The following is a 21512-nucleotide window of genomic DNA, read 5'->3' as shown; positions in this document are numbered from 1 at the left end:
GAACACCACCTTATGAACTAAACCACAGCACCAAGTGTCACATCTAGTTGTTTCTTGAACCCTTCCAGGCATGGTGACTCCACCACCTCCCTTGGCAGCCACTCCTTCCCCAGCCTGTAGCACTGCCTGGGATTGTTGTGACCCAAATGTAGGACCTGGCACTTGGCCTTACTGAACCTCATACTGTTAACCTTTGCCATGGAAATTCTCCCTTTGGTACAAGCAGAGGTACTTCTTTGCCATAAGAACTCTCACCTGGTGGCTGGAATCAGTGCTCCAGAAAAAGTGGGACAGTAAAGAGAACATGAGGCTGCCTGCATCTGAGCTGCAGCCTCAGGACATCACCAGAACACTGACAGGCGTGGGGACAGCAGGTGTGAATGCCTTGTGCTGTGACAGTGGAACAAGCTTGTGGCTGGCTCATGCATTTCACCAAAGCCCATGACCTGGGGAGACCCTGCAAAAGTGGCTGGGGACAGCACATTTGCAGGGAGAGGGACTGACACAGGACACTGCCACTTTTGGGTGCTGGAAGGCACTGACAGGAGTGCCCAGGGCAGTGGATTTTCACAGACAGAGCAGCATTAAAGGCTGCAAATGTGAGGATGCTCTGTGGAGAGAGGGGACCAGCTCCTCTGTCTCACCAGGGGGTGCCATTGCCATGGCAAATTTGCTTGCAGTGCTAACTCCTGTCAGGCACCATTAATCTCTTGCTGTCAACAGCTCATGATTTAAACGATCTCCCCTCTTCCCCACCTGCTCCTCCAGCTCTATCCTGAATGCTTTGAAGTCTCTGTCAGGAGCCAGGCGTGAGGGGGAGGAACACAGCAGTGCACGTGGCAGGAGCATGGGAGAAGCTTGGGTTCTGTTGGTTACAGAAGGTGGTGTGGATGGGCTGAGCGACAGACTGGAACAGGATTATTGTAAGGCCCAAGACTCAAGTGGCTCCTTTCACTCTGCAGAGTACTAGGGAACTGCCAGCTCTCAGCCACAACTGGGACATATTCCTTGAAGCCCCCAAGTATCCCCTACAACCATCTCAGCATGGTCTTGGGACTATCTGGAACAAAAGACCCTGCCACAGCTTCCTGCATTTCCAGCACTTTCACCTTTTCTCCTCTGGCTTTTACCCCTGAGATTAGTTCTCTACTCTGCTACAGGTACATGTGGCTTGCCCTCCTCCTTTTCCCCAGGGCAGGTCAGACATCAGGAGCCAGAGATGCTCCACATCTGATTGTCATAAGCTGTGTCAGTGGCTCAGTCAGTGGCTGCTGCAGGCAGCCCATAACACATCAGGCTGTAGGACTTATCAGATCCCTCTGGTCCCCAGTTCCACAGGCATGTCACACACTGGAGCCTCTCAGCTGGGGGCACAGCAGCTGTTATGCAGTGACAAGACAAGAAATGTTGTCTGGGCTCTGAGGCAGGTGCTGCTCTACTTGCCTTGAAATATTTGTCCAGGACTTCACTGTAGTTACTGCCCTTGGAGAACCACCCATCTGGGATAATCTCAGCTTCCAGCCACTGGATGACCCGGCGACGAAGCTCGTCCCTGTCCGACTGGTAGCAGACAACTGTAATGGGAGACAGTGCAGTAGAAGGAAAAACAAGAGTGAGAGAAATCAAGCTGGCAGGGAGATCACAGAGAGAGGACTGGAGATAAAAGCCAGCCAGCCCACCCTGATGGCAGCTTGCAGCCCCACCATCCCGTCCTTGGAGTTACATCAGTGCCAGATCCATGCAGATGTGTCATGTGCTGAATAGTGGATGGGCTGTTGGTGACACCATGTGGCAAGGCCGGAAAACAACACTCCTGCCAAAGCTTTTCCTTCCCATTCCTGAAGCTTGTGAAAGAACAACCCAGAGCTGACTCATCTTGGTGTGAAGAGTCCCAGACTGAGGCAGAAAGGTAACTGACAATGTCCCCAGCCTTCCCAACACTGCGTAAAATTATCATTCAGCTGTCAACCCTAAAGTACCAAAACCTCTATCCTCTGCAAGGGTGAAGACCAGACCGAGCAAGGCTTTCTACCAATCTGTCTCCAAAATTTTAAGGCCTACTATCTCAGGAAATATTGTTTCTTCAAAGCCCTGATTTGTCCACTCTGACGAAACAAGAGGGGGTCAAGTTGGGCTTGTTCACTCACAGCGCTTGCCAGTGTCACAGGTTTCCCCAGGGTGGTCATCACTTCATGTGAAGTACAAACTGTGCATTTAGAAACAAAACTGAAAGCCTAGCTGTGAATTGTCACACCTGCCCAGTGGTAAGCAAAGCCAGAAAAGGCATCAGTGTGCATTCACATCACTTACACACACTAAGGATCTTCTGAATCCAGTGACTACTATCACAACCAGATGGAGAGATGAAAAAAACCCAGCTCTGTAGGGACTCTGCATGTTTAATTTTGTACTTCTTTAGAACTGCTTTAGGGTGGTGGCCGTGCTCTGACATGGCCCTTCCTCTTTAGTTTGTAGGAGGTTTTGCTCTCATCTGTCCTAGGAAGTTGAAGCTGATGATTATACAGCTCCAGTAATTAGAGGTCATGAATGGGAAAAGGCTCTCCTGAGCCATGACAAGCCATGACCCTAAAATCCAGTGTTAAATACACATGGCAATACATAAGGGGAAAAAACAAGCACAGGGAATCAAAGAGACTTATAATTTAGGTGATCATAGAATCATTTAGGTCAGAAGAGACTCTCAAGATCATCTTGTTGGCCGATGGTAGAGGCAGTTCAGCTGTACCTCCTGACGCTGCCTCTGCACCTATTGGTTCATCACTCCTAAAGCAAAGTTTCCTTTTAAAATGAGTGCTCCTGGAACTGGGGACAACAGCTCCACAGTTATGATCTTAGATCCCCAATGAAGGAGGTAAAAGAGTGCTCCATCCCTCAGTCTGGGTGATGAGTACAGTTTGAGTCCCTGGGGGCAAACTGGGTTTCATTGCACCTTGTCTATGCTGAGTCCCTGAGATATTCCAGCACAGTGAAAAGCCCAGGAGATGTATGAGCTCTGAAAGGTTACCCAAGAGTAAAGAGTTGGGCAATCACATTTCAGCTCATTTATCAACTCAAACTCTTTAACAGCCCATGCAGGATATGACTTTTACACAGAGCTCTGCAGTCCCCCAGCACATCCTCCTGCCCATCTCCCAGAGAACACAAATTCATACAGAGGCCTCAGCCAAACAGGAGACAGCTTCTTACCTGGACTTGCAGCTGGATTCTCAGACTTCTTCTCTGTTAATGGAAAGACAGAAGAGGACATTTCTGATCCAAGGTGATACAAATCTCTTCCCACCATGGGTAAAAGCAGTTTTTGGACATATGAGGACCACATACATGATAGAGGGCCTGGAATCCCCTTGACCCCCTAGGAGATACTGAGGACAGTTTAGGCAGAAGAACTGAAGACTCAGGGCCAATCTCATCAATGTTGATAAATCTAATGGAAGGAAATGAGGAAGACTGCACCAGACTTTTATCCATGGTATCCAGTGACAGGCCAAGAGACAATGGGCACACATTTAAACACACAAAACTCTGAACACAAGAAAACCACGCAGCTGTATGTGTGTGAGAGAGTTAAACAGCCTCACTTACGAGGCAAAATCCTTGCTCCTAAAGTTATTGAGGTTCCTTTTGAACATGATGATAGTATTGGTTTTATGAGTTTATCCTCAGAGCATAACTTTTCCTCAGCAGTTAAACTAAGACACTTACCTGGCTGAATCCAAAAGCTTAGAGTGAGGCAGCAGAAGCAAAAATTTGACCTGCTCTCCTGAGTGCCACACTCCCAGAAGCTTAGGGAGTCAATAGCTCTGAGGTCGCCCCATAGTCAAAATGTCAGGGCTCTGAGTGCACTAATAAAGGCCTTAACAACCCTGCTAGCCTCACCTAGAGCCTCCATCCATGCTCTCTAAACGTGAGCCATGAGGCTCCATTTCATATCTGATGCCTCAATTCCTAATCCTTGCCTGTGATTATTATGTTGTAGGCAAGCCTGTCTCCAGCTCTTTGCAACCACTCTCTTCCATAGACTGTATTCCCACCTTGATCTCTGCTACAGACTGCATCACTGTGAGCTCATCTGGCTGTTGCCTGATTCTGGTTACCTGAATCACCAGCCCCCACTCATTACTTGATTTCAGGCTTACTTCATCACTGCCAGCTAAGCCTGATCATTTGGACTCTTGCTTGAATCAAGATACTGTTCAGAGGCTTGCCTTGTTTACCCCACTCAGCAACTGTGGGACAAGGTCTTGGCTGGTGAGGCCTCTGCCTTGCCTTGTTATCATGCTTCCCTTCCAACTCTTTGTCCTTGACTGTGCAGCCAGCCCTCCTTGCCAGGGTTACCTTTGCAGTGGCCATCGTAATCCACCTGGATCTTGGAGCCGGTGAGGCAGGCGTCACGGTGCAGCTCACAGTGGTTCAGGTATGTCTTGCCATTGCTCCCGCACACAGGCCTCTTGTGAGGTTTGCATTTCTGTGGGAGAGCCAGAGAACACAGCATTTCACCTGCCTCCTTGGGACAGCTAGAGGGAGGCAGGTGAGTCCAGTCATCAGCCCAGCTCAAGAGAAATCCTTGGCATAGTCCCCTTGGCCCTGTGTTTGGAACAGGCTAACTCAGACATCATTACCCCAGAAAAACTCACACAGGGAAGTCTCTGGGTGTGAGTTCAAAGGCCTCACTTCATCCCAGTTTCCATCACCACCATCATGTCAGGAGTCTTTCTGAAAGCAGACTCCTGCAGAGAAATCAGTGCTCAGCATAAATATGGAGCATCATCCTGCAACTGCTGCTCCATGTGCCATGGCCATGCCTGCCCAGGGGTGTTTCTGTGCCTCTGCTTTATGCACCTGCACTTGCTTGGCCCTATTGCATCTCTCTGCAGACTGCTTCATCCTTCTGCATCCAAACGGCAGAATAAGCCATCAGCCATGAATAAACAGCACAGCCTACAGCAAAGAGAGAGTTTACCAGTACCACTGTTTAGGCTATGAACTTCTTTCTTTTGCCCCTTTTGGTCTGGCCAAGCCTATCCAGAGTGACAGACTCTTTTCCTATTAACAGGGCATTTCACTTTCCAGTGCTCAGGCTGGTCATGCCAGAGCTGCAAGCTCTGAGGGAAGGGGGAACAAAGAGCCACATGGCCATTCCCAGGAGCCAGGCTAAAATGTTTTGAAGGCAAGGGGCAGAGTGAAGTAAGGAGACACAGTGTCTCTACAGCTGGGAAAGACTCTTCTAATCATCTCTGACTCCCTGCTGGATTAAGCAATTCATCCTTACAGCACTCTACCACAATTATTTCCATTTTACAAAAGCTCATTTTTAGTAGGGTGCTTGTAACCTCCTCAAACAAGACGCTAGTGGGGGCAGGCTGCCTTGGAGCTCACAGACCACTCCCTAGAGTGCCCTTCAAAGCCAGCTGCATATCCACACCCCAGTGGACTTTCCCAACAAAAGACCTCCAGTCAAGTGTCCTGTGCGTGTAAAGACTCTAGGCAGTCCTGCAAGCAGCACAGCTGCGAGTCCCAGACTCTATTGACTCTTTGGGGCTCTTCCCCCACACAACACTGTAAACAATCCTGCTGTTGAAGAGCCACTGTAAATTTGCAGCTGCTTCAAAACAGCCACGGCCTTATTCCATCACGGACTCCTTCCAGTGACAGAAGCCCATCTGGGGGGTGATGGTGGTGACACCTGTCCCAGACACAGAACCTGTGCTGCTCCCGTACCTCAATGCAGAGGCAGGTTGGCTCTCCCTTCTCTGTCACTGCACACTCACGCCCAGCTCCACAGAAAACATTGGCACAGATCTTAGATTTGCTCCTTGGCTCTTCCTGCAAGATACAAAGTCAGAGACACAAAATACATCATTATGAGTAACAATATGGTTTAAAGAAAAAATTACACATTTAACTGGTATCAGGACCAAAAGGTACCACAGTGTAAAGGTGGGGATGGCAGAATGAGAGACACATGACTTCAATAGATGGACAGCTCAGACAATAAGAAGGAACAGACACAAGAATAAGGGCTACAGTCCCAAGAATACAGGGTTTCCTTCAGGTCATTCCTGGAAAATCACCTGAGACAACTGGAGCAAACACGAGCAAGAGGAAATCTAGCAAGAATGGCAAGAATAATTTGCTCATGTCGAGGACTGCTGTCTTTAAAATTTCTTTTCATGGAGGGTAGGGAGCAGAAATGTCTTTGCTTGAGACACTTAGGAAGAAGAAGAACATATCCCTAGAGAAAGGTACAATACAAACAGGCAGAAGAAATTGCCATCAGGCACCAGATAATGTCCTTGTCACAAAAAAGTCACAAAACTACATGACCAATTATCTTGCTTTCACTGGTCAAGATTAAACACTTTAAAGGAAGAACATTGTCATGGATGAGATAATTATCCAGTAATCCTCCCATAATGAAAATTCCTTCCTGGTTTCTGACAGAGTGCAGTTGACTTTTGCCCTGCAGCACGATTTATATGCTTTACAGTTCTCTCCTAGCCAAAGTCATCACAAGTATTGTTGTTCAAATAACTGTCAAATATTTATTTTTTTTTCTTGGAGTCCCACAGCATTCCTAAACTGATGACACCTAGCATGGAATATTTCCATAGTTTAATCATGTTTTTGATACAACTACCACTTATTTTTATCCATTTAATGCCTTTTTTAATAGACTTTTAAAAGAGAAGGTAGTTCCAGGGGTTCAGACTTTGAAAAGTCTGGCTTAATTCCCTGCTTTGTCATTAATTTCCTTTGTGATTCTCATTTCATCTAACATTTTCCACCTGTATGTTGAGTATCTGATTTATGCCAGCCAACTGGCTTCTGCAACAGTTTTGCATCAGAAAGAAGACTGAGGAATGGAAAATAGTCACTGAGATCAGTGTGATATCAATCACATCTGCTGTGTTTCTTCCTCCTAATAGAGAAATGTTCTTTCACCTCCTCATCCGAGTATTCTTATTCTTATACTCTGCTCATTTGTGGCATCTTTGTACCTCCATCATATACTTTTGAAAAGAGGTGATGAAAAAGGAACAGAATTTGTCAGAAGAGCAAGCATTATTGACAAATGCTGAACACATTTTTCCTCCTGTTTCTTCTTTATCCTAATTTTTGTTTGTTTTGCTTTTAAACCACAATTTCACAGAGAGTTGCTGTCTTTACTGAACAGCCCACAGAGACAGCCAGATCATTTTCTGAATAACCTTGCCCTGGTCTTCAGAATAGTTTGTTTGCTGGCCCACTGCACAATTCATCAAACCCAAAAAGGTCTTTTCAAAGCACTGCAGGAATCCCCCATGTTCATATAATGACAAACATCTTTCATATTCTCTGCAGGTGTTCCTATTTTGCTGCTTATTCTGTCAAATACAGTATTTGGACATGCTTAGCTGAGAAATGTATCCCATGTCCCAGGCCTGTTCTCCCCATGAAGACAGCCCCACTCCTTCTGCCTTTTCATCTCCTTTCACATATTGCTTCTGAGCTACAAGGGACACGCTATCCCTTCTGCTGCATCCACCTCTCTCTAAGTCACCTTCCAGTGGAGGGCTGGAGTAAATGACCTGGGCACTTCTGGGGTGGGATGGAACAACGGGAGTACTTCACTGCACAAAGCAACCTCAGGCAACTCAGGGCAGGGAAGGAAGAATAGCTCATTTTGAAAAATGCACAAAGGAAAACCCAAATTGTCCACGGCTGGAGTCTGACTTTGGGGCACTCATACACCTAAAATGCACTGTAGCTACCAAAGTGCTGATCCATGGTAGGGGGTATGAACAACTCGTCAATCCCTTCAAGCAGTCAAAGACAGAAAAAACCAGATGGGCACAGCTTTGTATGGCCACCCAGCGAGGTCTGTAATCCAGGTGCCTGGCAATAGATGGCAGCACTCTGCCTCTCCCATGGACAGGCAGGACTGCCAGCAGCCACCTCCTGTCAAAGCCGACCAATGCCAAACCTGGCTTTTGACTCCTGGCTAGGACTTCAAGCACTGCTACAATGCAGCCGGCCTCAACGAGCATCCACAGTGCCCAAGGTCATCTTGCAGGACTCCTCTCCCCACTCACTTGGAAACCCAGTCTCCAACGTGGCCATCCACAGCTCCCTCCCTGGTAGTGCTAAAGCCCAGGAACCATCCCTCTTTCCAGTGGAACCTGGACTGGGGATGCTGGCAGGGTGACACTGCCAGAACAGCTTCTGAAGACACCCTGCCACCTGTCAGGCTAGAAGACCACGTTACTCTGATTTTTCTTATTAATCAAAGCAATACAATTTAGTGGTTGCTTCTTCTTATTGCCTTAAGTTGCCCTAGGCTGGCAGGGGGTTGGAGCTGATTGCCACATTCCAACATGGCTTTCTCTACCTCAGGATTCAGCCAGAGGAAGAAAGGAAGCAAGCTGCTCTGCCTGCCTGCCCTCTCACTCTGGCACAGGGTTTCTCAAACCCAGCTGTGGCATACCACAGGGTGGGAGCTCTTTCTAGCAGCTCCTGGCTGCCTTCCCAGTAAATGTGGGAGTCTCCTGTGCACGAATGAGAGTGTAACAGGGACAGAGGTGGATGACTAGATGAGTACAGTAGGGGTCTGTGAATAAGGCTCTATAATCTCTCAGTTCTGTGGTGAATTCCCAGAAGCTACCAGCCAAACTGGTTCCTTGTGACAGATACTCTGATCTTACTTTGGACCTTGTCATGTTTGCTCTTTATAAAGCTTCACCTGCTGGAGTCATGTGAGTTAGGATGGCAGCTGCCACTTTAATATTAAATAGCTCATCCTTGCACCTGCCTTGTAAAAGCTTGAAAATGGGAACTGCAAATTTTTAACTTTTTAAATTTTTAATTTTACAAAAAGACTCCACAGTGTTTCAACATCATTGCCCTTAAACAAATGAATATCAGGATTTGGGGGCTGGAATCACAGCTTTTACGCTGCTTTGTCCCTGAGAGCTGCCACTGCCTTTTCTGTCATCCTGTGCTTGGGAAGTGTCACCCGTTCCGGTCCACAGCGCGCTCGGGCAGGCGGAAGGGAAAGGGCAGAGAGTTGTTATTAATTGCTGCACGGCGGCATTCCCACTGCAAGCCTTGGTAAGGCAGTTCCTCTCTTCTGCCTCAAGTGAGGTGCCCAAGCTCTCTCTCTGGGCAACACTTTTACACCCTCCTCTGCTGCCCAGAGAGCAAGTGGGAAGGTGTAAAAGCAGCGAGGATGAAGCCAGGGCAGGAGCGCCTGTGCCTTTGGAATGTCTGCCACAGTACAGGGGCATGACCTTCCCAGACATTTTCTCTGGCAAAGACCACGGAGAAAGCTGTTCCCAACAACTTAAGGGCCAGAAGTTCAGGACAGCGTCATGTAGGCATAGCCCAGCTTGCCTACTGAATGGGGATGGGAATGCACAATGCTTTTGGAGGGCTGGGAAGTGTAACCCTGGGGATGAAGGTTCTTGCATGTTAACAGGCAAACACTAAACAGAAGACCTGAGCTGACAGTGCAGAGAGTTGCATGCAATGCCTCTGCCTCAGCTGTTGCCTCCTGAGGAGGAAGGAGGAAAAAGACATTTCCAAGGCACCCAGAGGCAAGAAAGCCAGAGGCAATGCCAGCGGTGAAGGATCACCATGGCAACCAGCAATGCAGGGCCTCAAGGTGGAGAGCTAAAATTAGGAAATTAGGCAGTGGAAAGGGCTGCTTCTCATCTCTGGCAGCATCCGGTGCTGAGGAGTTGGACCCCAACACAGAGTAAGCACAGATGTCCGGAGCATTTCCAAGTCCCTGCATGCGCCCGGATGTTCAGGACCGAGTGTGACTCGACACACCGATGCAGTGCCACGTGCAGGTCTGCACAGGATCCCAAGGTCCTGCAAGGTGCTGTGCCTGCTCTGCACTGGTGGGACTGCTTGGAAACAATGCAGTGTCTGCAGTGAGATACGAGTGATTGCACACCTGACAGAAAAGAGGTATCACAGCTCCTTGCCTTTGCAAGGAAGCTGCACACTGCATCTCTCCCTTGGCTGCCTCCTCCCCTGGCCCCTGTTGAGCCATGACTGTCTAGTGCGCCTTGGTGGGGATTGGGACTTTTCTAACCAGCCTGTGAAAGTTGAATCACAAACAATTCAGTGACAAAACACCTTCGTAAGGAAAAACAAGCTTCCACCTGAAGAGAAGAGCTGTGCATGCAGCTCTACGTCCACAGTGTCCTGCTGCCCAAAGAGAGCAGCAGGGATTAGTGCCATTACATACATTCTGGGAAACAAGCAGAAAGATTGCCCTGCTACCAGGTCCGGAGTTAATGTGCTTCACAACAACCCCTCACACTGCCTTGTTTCTGCATATCTTTCCATACAAAATCTCCTCTTTGCTCTTTTTCTCAGCAGCCCACACTGAACTGGAGAAATACTACCTACTGTCCTGCTCCTATTGATATAAGTAACAACCTTTTCTGCTATCAGCAGCAAGGGCAGGTCTTTTCTTCTTTTGGCATCACTTTCTGGAAATCCATAAAATTACTTGACCCTCACATAATGCTCTGTGCTGTTTGCTGTAAAATCAAGGCTTTGTGGTTTTGCCTTGCATGATTTGTGAGGAAATCAAAGTGCTCTAAAGCACTGAAAAATCAAAGTGCTGGAGCACTGAAAGCTCCTATGGGAGGCAATCCCATATATTATACAAACTTGAGTATTATACAGGTAAGGCAAAACTAAAGGCCACCAAAATGATGTCTGGGATTGCAAGACATGCACAGATTCTCAAGCCTCAGGGAAGGCAGCAGCAAAAGCTGGTGCAGGTTTTCAGGTATAATCAGTACAATTTGCCATAGACTCCCCTCCATGCAGTCAGAGAGAAATAAGCTATGCAGCTATGTATTTCTGCCAGTCCTCCCTACATCTTCCCATCCACATCCTTTTGCCCGTTCCCTGCCACAGCTAACATGACAGTAGGGATATAAGGGATCTCTGAACATGCGAAGGTGCCACCTATAAACTGCATAGCCTGCACATTTTTTAAAACAATTCAACATGCAGCCATGAAATCTAGTGCCTTCTCTAGCTGTTGTCTTGGCAATGTTTGTTTCTGAATGCAGAAAGATATGGAAACACAGGGCAGTAGGTCAGCGATGCAAAAAGCTGAGATAAGATATGTCTCTTGACTCCCAAACCTCCCTCCCCTCCTGTTGTGGAGCTGAGAGGGAGAAGCACTACATTTGTGCTGCAACTTTCAGAAAGAGAGGGCTGGGCAGCAAAGCAGACTGGGGGGAAGTCAGGAAAATTTAGCAACTCCTGTGCAGTTATGGCACTGAGAAAGCATTTGGCTTGTGCATTTCATCCCATTACTGAAGAGTTTCTCCAGGCAGAACAGCTCTTTCAGCAGCAGTGTCCTCCTGCAGAGCTCCAGGGAGACCAGATCCCATGTTCCCTGGAGGGCACAAAGGGGCAGCCAGCTTGTCACCTCTGGTCATTTGTGCAGCTGGCTCTGGCAGCACGTTTGTTCCGTTGTTCTGGTTTGCAACTAACAAGCAAAGCACTCGTTCCTCCCTGCAAACCTGACCCAATTCCTGTGGCAGCTCCCTGGATCCACTAACACTCTGGTGTGATGGTGCGGAAATTTGGCAGCAGCATAAACTGAGCAGATTAGCGTGAGACAAGCAGGCACCCCTGACACTGGATTTGCCATAAATAGATAGGTAAGGTGACTGTTACAGCTTTTCTTCCTTTGGCTCGGGTTGGAAGAAAATCCACACAAATTATCTTAAATTCTTACTTGGAAAGCTTGAGTTTCATTTAGCAAAAAATAAGATGGAGATAAACCCAGCAAGCGGGGATTGAATCATGCAATTCCCAGCTCAGTTCCCCAGTAAAACCAGACATCATCAGGACAATCCCACGACATCATTACTATTGGGATGGTACAATAGGCTGTGGAATAATACATACTCTACTCTGTAAGGAAACCTGCTGCCAGAGGTTGCTGTATACACTGGTGCAGGGTCATCTCTTGCAGTCTTCTTTTGGTCTGGTGTTTATCTGGACTCTAAGCAGCACCCTCTGGAGCTCCTCCCTGCCCTGCTGCAGGAGTTCCCCACCGGTCTCAGGGAGGCACATGGTATGTGTTCTGCTCACACCAACAAAGGTATTGCTGGGGAGATGGAAAGGCTCAAAAACAGGCTATCCCCGAGTTACTTAGTTAAAAAAGAAGAGACGTTTGTCAGGCAAAGTCTGGACCAGCCTGGATTCCCCGAAGGACTGTGACCAGCTGCATTTGACAATGCTCTTGATGCTAAAAATATCCTATTTGAGGGGTGTTGGTATGGGGTCCATGTTGGATGCAGAGGAGTCCAGTGCCATTTAAACAACAGGATTCCTCCTCCCCCAAATCCTAAAGCTATCCTGCAAGCAGCAGAACTAATGAAGGCCAGTTTCCAACAGCTCTCTCTGCATGGCCTGTCTGTCAGCTAGTTACTGGGCAGCTCATGGACTCCCTCCTCAGGGGAGGTCTTCGCGGGCCCCTCTCATTAAGGCAGTCACCTAGAGTCACAAAACCAGCTGGATCCCATTATCTTGGAGGCCTCCACCGCTTTATCAGCTGTGCCGGAAACAGGCTGATAGATTCAAGACTCGCTGGAGGCCAGAGACAGGCAGGCAGGCACAGACAGCCTGCTGACATAGCTTTGCTTCCTTAGGGAACCAGGCAGTAATTCCTTTGCAGAGCCCCACAGAACACTTCTCTGGCTCAGCCTCTCCCCTTGATAGACTCAGCATCACTGCTGCTTGCAGTCCTGAGGACAGGTCCTCACTCCAGCCCCCTGCCGTGAATCCAGACCCCCTGCTATCTCCCTGCCACTGACCCTTGTGCTTCCCCTACACCATTTTCTTTGTGTTGGAGGTCAGACCCCATCTCGCTTCTGCCCCCTGAGAGCTCCCATCACTAGGATATTTCAGCCAGTTTCAATCAAGGGCTGTGAACAGCGATCTGGACACAGTGTCAGGAGCTACTGCACTCCCTGTGGGATGCCTACCGTGGAGGAGCGTGTGCCCCAATCCACACACCTACACATCAGCCAACCCCTCTTTCAAATACTGTGCCCATATCTCTTTCTATTCTCAACCGACAGCTAGGACTGGCTCTCTTAAAACATCAGGCCAAGTGCAACCCCTTAAAGGCTTTTGAATGCTTGCAAGATGAATATTTAATGGCAGCTGACTTTCACTAATGGGAAACAAGCCAGACCATACATCTCTGCACATGCTGGGAATCAGGGCGTGTTCCCAGAAAATCTGGATGCTGAGAAAAGAAGGCAATAGAGGAAAGGAACTGCAACTCCCAGAGCTCAGAGGAGGATCCCTCTCTGCAAACCCGTACCTCACCCATTTTTGTGAGACCCTCCCTGACTTGCTGGCTGCTCAGTCCATGATCCAGGGATCAGATGTGTCCATCACATGAGCACTGAGCAGGAGAGCAACTGAGGCTCTGACTGACCTCTGTGATAAAGTGGGGCCGTCAGGTCAGTGACCTCTACATGAGGCCATGGAAAAACAACATGGCTTGTGAAAACCTGCTTGTAGGAGTTTGTCTGTGACTCTGTCAGGGAGATGAAGATTAAGATGTCTGATGCTTGTACTGCTACTAAAAAAGACTGCCTGGGCAGCACTGCCTTGCAGACATTGGCAGGATCTACCTCCTCACTGATCCCTGTGGAGACATAGCCTGGACCTCTGGCAGGGACAGCAGCCCTCACATGCCAGCCATGGCTTTCTCATGTCCCACTGGGAGCAGGCAGAAATTGGTGTCTGCACAGAAAGGGAAGCAAGAATTGGGAAGAAGGAGGGTTTTCTCCCCACAACCTGATCAAGAGCAGAAAGGCATTTGCCAGACAGCTGATGTATCTTACACCGTGAAGCTGCTAAAACAGTTACGGAGCCAGGCACACCTCTCGGGGACTCCGCTGTGCAAGGACTCTGTTTTCCCTTTTAAGCTGGAAGGAATGTCTGTGCTCTGGCCCCCACAACCTCATATTTTCCACCACAAGGCAATGACCGGTGAGGCCCCATTAGGGGAACAATGACATGAGAGTCTGGGGAAGAGGAAATCTCTCCTGCAAACAAGTCTGGAAAATGGCTGCTAGAAGGAAGGGAGCTTGCATTTGGCAGCACTCACTCCACTGTTCAGGCAAAAACACTCATATTCACAGCTTTCCAAAGTGTCATGGCCCGAAGCTGCAGCGTCCCTCAGCACTATTGCCTCCACCTATCCCTACAGCACCTCTGGAAGAAGGAGCTTGATTCCCTTCTGCTCCATCATGTGGTGAAATTGCCAGCTTTTCCACAACCAGCGGGATCTTTCTTGCTAGTGCTGGCTTCCAGCAAGGCATGGCAGCCGGGGTTCACAGACTGGCTGATTGGTGGCTTTGGATGAAGAGGTGGCAGAAGAGGCTTTGGATATAAGCAGGGCAGAATCAGTCCCACAGGAGGAGAGAACATGATGCTCTGCTGCACCACGGTTCTTAGAGGGAGGAATCAAGTTAATCACTTAGTATTTAGATAGAAGAATAACCTTTGTGCACAGGAAAGCATCTCAGTGTACATGAAAGGTCCTAATTGAAGTTAGTCCCACAGAGCCTTAGGGATGAGATTGGTATCATCCTCTCACGTGACAAGACTGGAAGAGGAAGGTCCAAGGGACAAGACTTGCTCAAGAATGACCAGCAGAAAGCAGCTCAGCTCCCTGGTCTAGAGCTAGGACCACTTCACTGTGTGATACACAAGTCATACTCCTCACTGGGGCATGATTCTTCTTCCCAGATCCTGAGTGCCCTGGGCCAGTGCCATGGCTGAGCTCCTAGGAATTACAATTCTCCATCCTATTTTGTTTAAAACAAAAATTAGAACAAGACCACCATTGACTCCTGAATTCCAACTGGAGGGTGGTGTTCTGTATGTGGGTAGCACATGGGACAAGTCATAGCACTTAAGAGTGGTCAGAGGAAGCCCTTGACAACAGGAGGATGAAGAGTTCACCCTCAGGGCTTCCCCACCAGAGAAGAGCTGTGCACCACAAACTATTGCTAGCAACTAAACATAAGTGCCACCACCTCGCTCTCTCTCTCAGCACACCCAGGCTCAACTGTAGAAGGGAGGTTTCTGCCAGATGGCATTTCCCCAAAGGTGTATGCTCCTTTCTTCATCTGCCCCATTCTGAGGTGCACTCCTACAGCTGCCTGTCCCCACACCCATTACCCAGTCTGAGGCAGTCTGTGCCATATACAACCTCAAATGTTCCCTTTTCAGCCCCTAAATCTGTGTTAACCCAAAGCTTTCTGTATCATGGCAGTCCCTCTTTTTTCATCCTTCATTCCACTAATTTCCCACACTCTGAAGTTCTTCTGCAGGTTATACTGGTCCTGTCAGCAGGTTTTTTCTGCCTCTTTTTTCTGACCAGGGATGGCTTATTTCTGAACGGAATCCAAATCTGGCACATTTCTCAGCCATCACCTGGCTCCAACAGAGAGAAGGAAAGAGTGAGGTAAGCAATGGGAGGAATTTACAACCCTATGGCATATCCACACCCCTTCCAGTAACTGGATACACAGGAGGAATGTAGATTGCAGGAAATGCTGAGGTTTACCAGCAGCCTCCAGCTTCTTGTGCAAGAGTCCTCAGTGGTTTTGTTCCCCTCACTGGATGGGAATTCAATTGTAATAGATTTGATGATCCCTCTTCCCAGCTCTGTCCCTTAGTCCTTCTTTACTCGCCTTCTACCACAGCACATTGCAATTAAAGCAATGGAAATCACTGTGTGATTGGGGGGAAACACTGAGTCAGCCTCAGTGTGGGAGAGTGAGAACAGAGCTGGACATAAGCCAGTTCTGCACTTCCCATTTTCTAGCCTTGCTGAAGGATTTGCTCAGATCCTTGTTAATGCAGAGCAGCTTCGGGTCTGCTCCACCCAATGGCTCTGCTGGAGGTGGCTCTGGAAGAGTGAATCCCCAGGGGACATTGTTCTGTCACAGTAATTTCTCTCATTTGAAGCTCCTCTACTTCATGCAGTCATGAAATCCCCTTTACACAATGAGAACAGTGAAGAAGGCTCAGAAAACCCCTCATTATTAGGCGTTACTTTGTGTAGACAACTTTATTGGTCTGTGGTACTGAGGGAGCATCCATCCCCTTCCTGAAATCATAAAGCTGGAACTGGTTATCAGACTAACTGGAACACCTGAAAATAGAAGTAAGGCAAACCTGCAAGAGAGGAAAAGTTTGACTAGGCTGTGGAAGTAACCTGGGGTCTGCTCATCAGTGGTGCATCTGCCAAAAAGGCAAGGCTCCATCCAAGGTTAAACTGTGTCCCTGTAGGCAGAGGGAGCTGAAGGCAAGGCTGCCAAAGCTCTATCATACTGCAGCCTGCAAAATGCAAACTAGGATTTCAGGAGATGACCTGACAACTGGCAGGTGTGTGCACCAACTGATTAGTATTGGAAAGAGGAGAGAGAAAACTCCGCTGTAAAAAATAAGTGAAAATCCTTGCTGTAACTGGGACATTGGGAAGGCTTCAAAGGTACACAGGGAGAGACGTGCATGTGTTCACTGCTCTCAGAAACATCACACCAGCAACAAGCAAATCCTATTAAACTGCAAGGGCAGTCACCCACACTGAGATCAGGAAGTAGCAATGTTGGGCCATGTGGAACCCAAGGGGAACTTTGACCCAAGTTATGATCAGCACATTCTTTTCAACTTCTGCTGCCCCTAGTATCCTTCAGAAGGATCCAGTCAAGTCACCAGCGCCTGAAACCATCCCCATGCATTGCTAACACCATTTCATGCCTATCCTCAAGATAATTCCCTCTGTGGTAAGGAAAACTCTGTAAGTCTCCCTGACTTGCACTTAATGACTGACCTCTTCACTGAGGCAGCCAAGAAGAAGCTCTGATAAGGCAAGAAGGCCATAAGAAAACTGGCAGCACCACTACGAAATAGGCTATAAAACACAATCATTATGGAAACTGCCACAGCTGGAAGGACAGAAAAAAACCTTCTGAGGGTTTCTGGCCTTCCCATGGATGCCCCAAGGATGGGTGTCTCTCCAGGCTATCAGCACCACAACCAACAGTGGCCCCTTTGTCCTTGCACTGCTCCCTGCAGCTTCTGCTGGACCCATTGTCACTCAAGAAGACTGGTCAAACATGGAGGCTTTTTCTTAGGCAAGCTGCTTGTGCTTACACTGGTGTGTCCTCGTGGGTCCCCTGCCTCATTTCTGATTTAACACAGCCTGAACAGAAAGGGAACAAGAGAGAACTACGTTGTGTGGACTATCAGTGAGAAGTTGGATGGTATTTCCCCCAACAACCCCCCGACCTGTTAGCTTATGATGTGTTGCTTGGAAGATTTACCTATCACGACCACAATCCCTCTCCCAGCATTGGAGCAGTACAGAAAATGAAGGGGAAAATGAAGCAAATAACCTCTGCTGTGCTCGTTAGAAATGGCACACCCCATACCCACACGTGTAGTCTCGGGGAATCAGACTCTGTCACCACCACTTCTGCCAGAGCAGAGCTTCCCTTATGTCCCCATGGCTGACAGTACAGATGTGCCAGTATTTGCAGCCCAAAGGCAATTCTGTGATTAAGAAACAAGAGAAGTGACCATTGATTTCCTATAACTCCTAAATAAGGCAGGGTAACATTTTTCAGACAGAGATCTAATTCACTAGAAAATGCAATCTGAGGTAGACCAAAACTATTTGGAAATTTGTGCCTAGTTCAGGGAACAGCTTTGATTCCAAAATGATTTCTAAGATGAAGTGAACTGTTTTTCCTTCCTTTTTTTTAAAATATATTTCACGAAGTTATGTATGTAAGCTTAAAGGTCAAAGAAAGCAAAATAAAAACAAGTTTTGGTAAGCTTAGAAACTTTGCTTGCCCAGTTATTTTTTTTCCGTGTGAAATAAAAGATGAATTTCAACTGACCTAAAATGCAATCTTTGTGTTAACTCTCTGATTCAGTTAGGAAATTAAAAAAAACAAACCAAATAAGTTATTCCAATGGCTTTATTCCTATAACATCGTTATTCGGTGTCTAAAGCAACCTATTCTAATTCTTTCATCTCCTTCCATGTGGCTCTTTGTGACTGTGTCTGGAAATAAAGAACTGCTGCAAACATCTCTCTCCCTTCTCTCTCTGCAACCATGGAATTTCTTTCCTGTCTAGTTGGGAAGGCTTTGGATACCGACTCCCATGGCTTGACTTTCAAAAACAAACAAACAGAAAAATAGTCACGTCTCCACTTGGTGATTATGAAAACCCAGAGAGATGCTGCTTCAGGGAAAGCATCCCCTTTTCTGAGTCACTCCAGAAAAGCAGTGATTTAATGAGGCAGCTCCCAGTCTGAACTGCACCAGGATTGCAAATGCCATTCCTGCTCTGCTCCCCTCTCAAACACTCGGTCCTGCTCCATTGCTCCCCATCCTTCAGATGCCTGTGCCTGCCTCCTGAGACACACAGTGAGTGCTGCAGCTGTCAGCAGAGGAGAATATCATTGCCCTGATGGCCCCATCCAAACCCAGCTAGGCAAGCTAATGGGCATTGGGAGGTTTGCATGCAGAAGCTTAAATGGGAGGCTGATATGTGCACTACGGAGATACGCGGGCTTGCCTGGAGAAGCAGAGTGCACCCAGGACTCGTACAGGGACAACACGGCACTGCCTCCAGCCAGAGAGCAGGTGCCTGGGTCTTCCCAGCTGTCCTCCCATGATGGGTAATTGCAAGAGACACTGCCACCACCTCTGCACACACCCAGAGGTGACTCAGCCTGCAGAGACATAAAGGACCTGAGTACATCACTGCAGTCACTTAAACATGGGGCTTTAGAATTCCACTAGCCTATCTTGCCCCAAACCAGTAAGGGCAAGCAACAAGTGCCAGCCACATGTGATGAGGACAATCTGAGCACTTGCTCATCTCACCTTTCATCCTGCCCTGGAGACACTGACAAGGCATCAGGGACTTGCTATGAGTTTCAGTAATGCCCTGGGCTAGAAGGAGAGGGCTCCAAGCCCTGCTAGTGACCCAGAGGCTCTCCACGCCTCCTGCAGCCTGCGTTCCTAGAAGAGGGATCACTGCTTGAATCACCTCCAGCAGCATGAACTATTCTCTAATACTTCCTGAGCCCTTCCCAGGACGTTTTTCTTTTTGCCCTGTGGCCTGGCTGGGCCGCATTTCAGAGATGAAAGGCTGTGAGCGCACACAGATGCTGGCATCCTTACGCATTCCTGGCTCGAAAGCTTTCCTCGAAGCAGCTGCACTGTCAGGGAGCAGCAGCTGCCTCCCAGCCCAGAAGAGAGGACTGCAAACCCCAGCTTGCCAGGTATGCTGCAAGATCCCAGCACAAACCCCTCTGGCTTTGGGACCAGCTGTGACCCCCTCGGGCCCCCAACTAGCCCAGCAGAAGCCAAGGCAGCTTTCTTGCTTTCCCTGAGAGTTACAACTGCCTTAAGGAGACACAGTGCAAAATGTAGAGGCCATGATGCTATCAGCACGCAAACTTTCTCAATATAAACATGTGTTTCTCATTGGTTTTGTCCTCATGGCTCCCAGAGCTCGTCACAGATCAAGCATGTGAAGCACCACTGCCCACAGCTGGGAAATGTGTGCTATAAGGGAGGGAACCCAAAGAGCACTTGAGGTCTTGGGCAGAAAAATCAGGATTTGTGCAACACCAAAGCAGTCAGTAGGGCAGGCACTTGGGGGGCTCCAATACAGACATCTGCATGCATCCATCTCCCCTGTCCAGTTCTAGCACAAGCCAAACCAAATTCCCAACCTCAAATGCTCAAGGGAAGCTTTTTCATAGTCTCAGCGTGCAGCTCAGCCCCATCACAATGTTACAGGGGGAGATCCAGCCAGTGGCCTGGCATAATTTCTGCCCAACATACTGTCCCCGCAGTGGTTCCCACTTAAATTCAGCATTGGTGCAGGAGCTCAGCCTTGACCCTCCATAACCAGCAAGAAAAGGTGTCTCCCTGAATGATGGCCTCCTCTGTACTCCTCCAAATATAGCCCTTCACTTTGACAGGGTGAAGCTGGCACAGCTAGGAGATTGGAAGGGAGCTCTGAAGAAACACACCAGCCCGTGGCACCAGCTGCTGGCACAGATAAGCTCAGAGCCTGGGTGGAAGATGCAGCCCTCTCTCACATAACCAAGATAGAGAATTATAAACACAACCCTATCAAAAAAAAAATAACACAAACCCACCAGAACCTGTGGAAGAGTAACCACTAAACCAACTGGATCCAATGTCTTTGGGAGATCTTGATACCCTCATGCTTTGTGCATACAAACCAGAGGCACACCAACAGATGTGGGGCAAAGACCTCTTAGAAAATCCATGGTAGTCCCTTAGCTGGCCACTCAGCACATTCCTTTTTGCTCGGGATTCCCTGTCACATGGGCTGTTGTGAATGCTCTGAAAAGCCATGTCCTTGCAGTCGTTGTGTATCATATAGTATGAGGCAAGTGCTTCCCTATTTCCCTCCCCTGTCATGTCTCAGAGGTGGCTGAATTAATTGCATGGGCTTTTTCTGTAAGTGTATAAACTGCACCACTGCCATATGCACACAAGACAATTTATCACCAGAGTAAAGAAGTGGCTCTTTTTGTGTGTCCTCTTTACACAGGTCCTTTCTCCTAATATTTCCCCAAGACAATTATTTTTTTCATACCACCCAGGCAGTCAAATGTGTGAATGGCCCCATTATCATACCACCTTACTGAAGTCACAAGGCAAGAAAAGGTGACTTTGTGCTGCCCAACTGATCACTAAAACAATTTATAACTGCCGTAGGAGCTGTGGCTGGCAGAACTCTGTCCCTGCATCCCACTGCTGCTGAACCTCTCGTCCCCTGGCACTGTCCTTTCCACCTCAGTCTTGCCCTGTACAAGGGAACCCCAGGCAGGAACAGCAAAAGCACCTTCCAGAGGAGAAATGTGCTTTTTCCTTCACACCACCACTGCAATGTGGGGTTTTCAGCAAGGATGCTCCTGGTAATAAACTCAATTACCTGGAGTGTCTCTCTGCTACACAACCCTTTCTGCTGTCCACAGGCTGTTTAACTTCTCTCTCGAGTGCCAGAGCTTCTGTCCATTAGCACTGAACTTTCTCCAGTTGCCAGCAGCTCTCATTGCTCTGTGTTGTCAAACTATAGACTGCTTCCTGTCCTTTGTCATCCCCTCTCATGATTGATTTTTACTCCTGTAACTTTGTCCTTGTGGAAACTTCATTTCCTCAAGGTGTTTGGGCAGTCACACAGTCTTTGATATCTTTCTGATGCTTTGGAGTAAGATGAAATTCAGCTCTCTACTCCCTGCTTGTCCAGATGATTTTCCTTGCCCACTTTCTCACCACACTGGTCCTCCTGCCCTCCAGCAATAGTTCCTGTCACCAACTCTTACCTTGAATGGGATCACACAGTTGGGAAGAACACAGGGCTGGGAGGCTCCTTGT

The 21512-nt window shown here is 48.2% G+C and overlaps 1 protein-coding gene across 1 annotated transcript in view; it reads right to left on the bottom strand.

Moving 5' to 3' along the window:
• FSTL1 (follistatin like 1) overlaps window positions 1-21512 on the bottom strand; it is a 52179-nt gene that overhangs the window by 8699 nt on the left and 21968 nt on the right. The window contains exons 4-7 of the mRNA XM_086883799.1: window positions 5740-5844; window positions 4357-4486; window positions 3208-3240; window positions 1444-1574 (exon numbers count right to left, since the gene is read on the bottom strand). Of these exons, the coding sequence (XP_086739925.1) occupies window positions 1444-1574; window positions 3208-3240; window positions 4357-4486; window positions 5740-5844 (399 nt within the window). The remainder of the gene's footprint in view (window positions 1-1443; window positions 1575-3207; window positions 3241-4356; window positions 4487-5739; window positions 5845-21512) is intronic.

This window comes from Cyanistes caeruleus, chromosome 3, assembly GCF_971803275.1.
Source record: "Cyanistes caeruleus chromosome 3, bCyaCae1.hap1.1, whole genome shotgun sequence".
Taxonomy (NCBI): domain Eukaryota; kingdom Metazoa; phylum Chordata; class Aves; order Passeriformes; family Paridae; genus Cyanistes; species Cyanistes caeruleus.
This window is presented reverse-complemented; position numbering and strand designations above follow the sequence as displayed.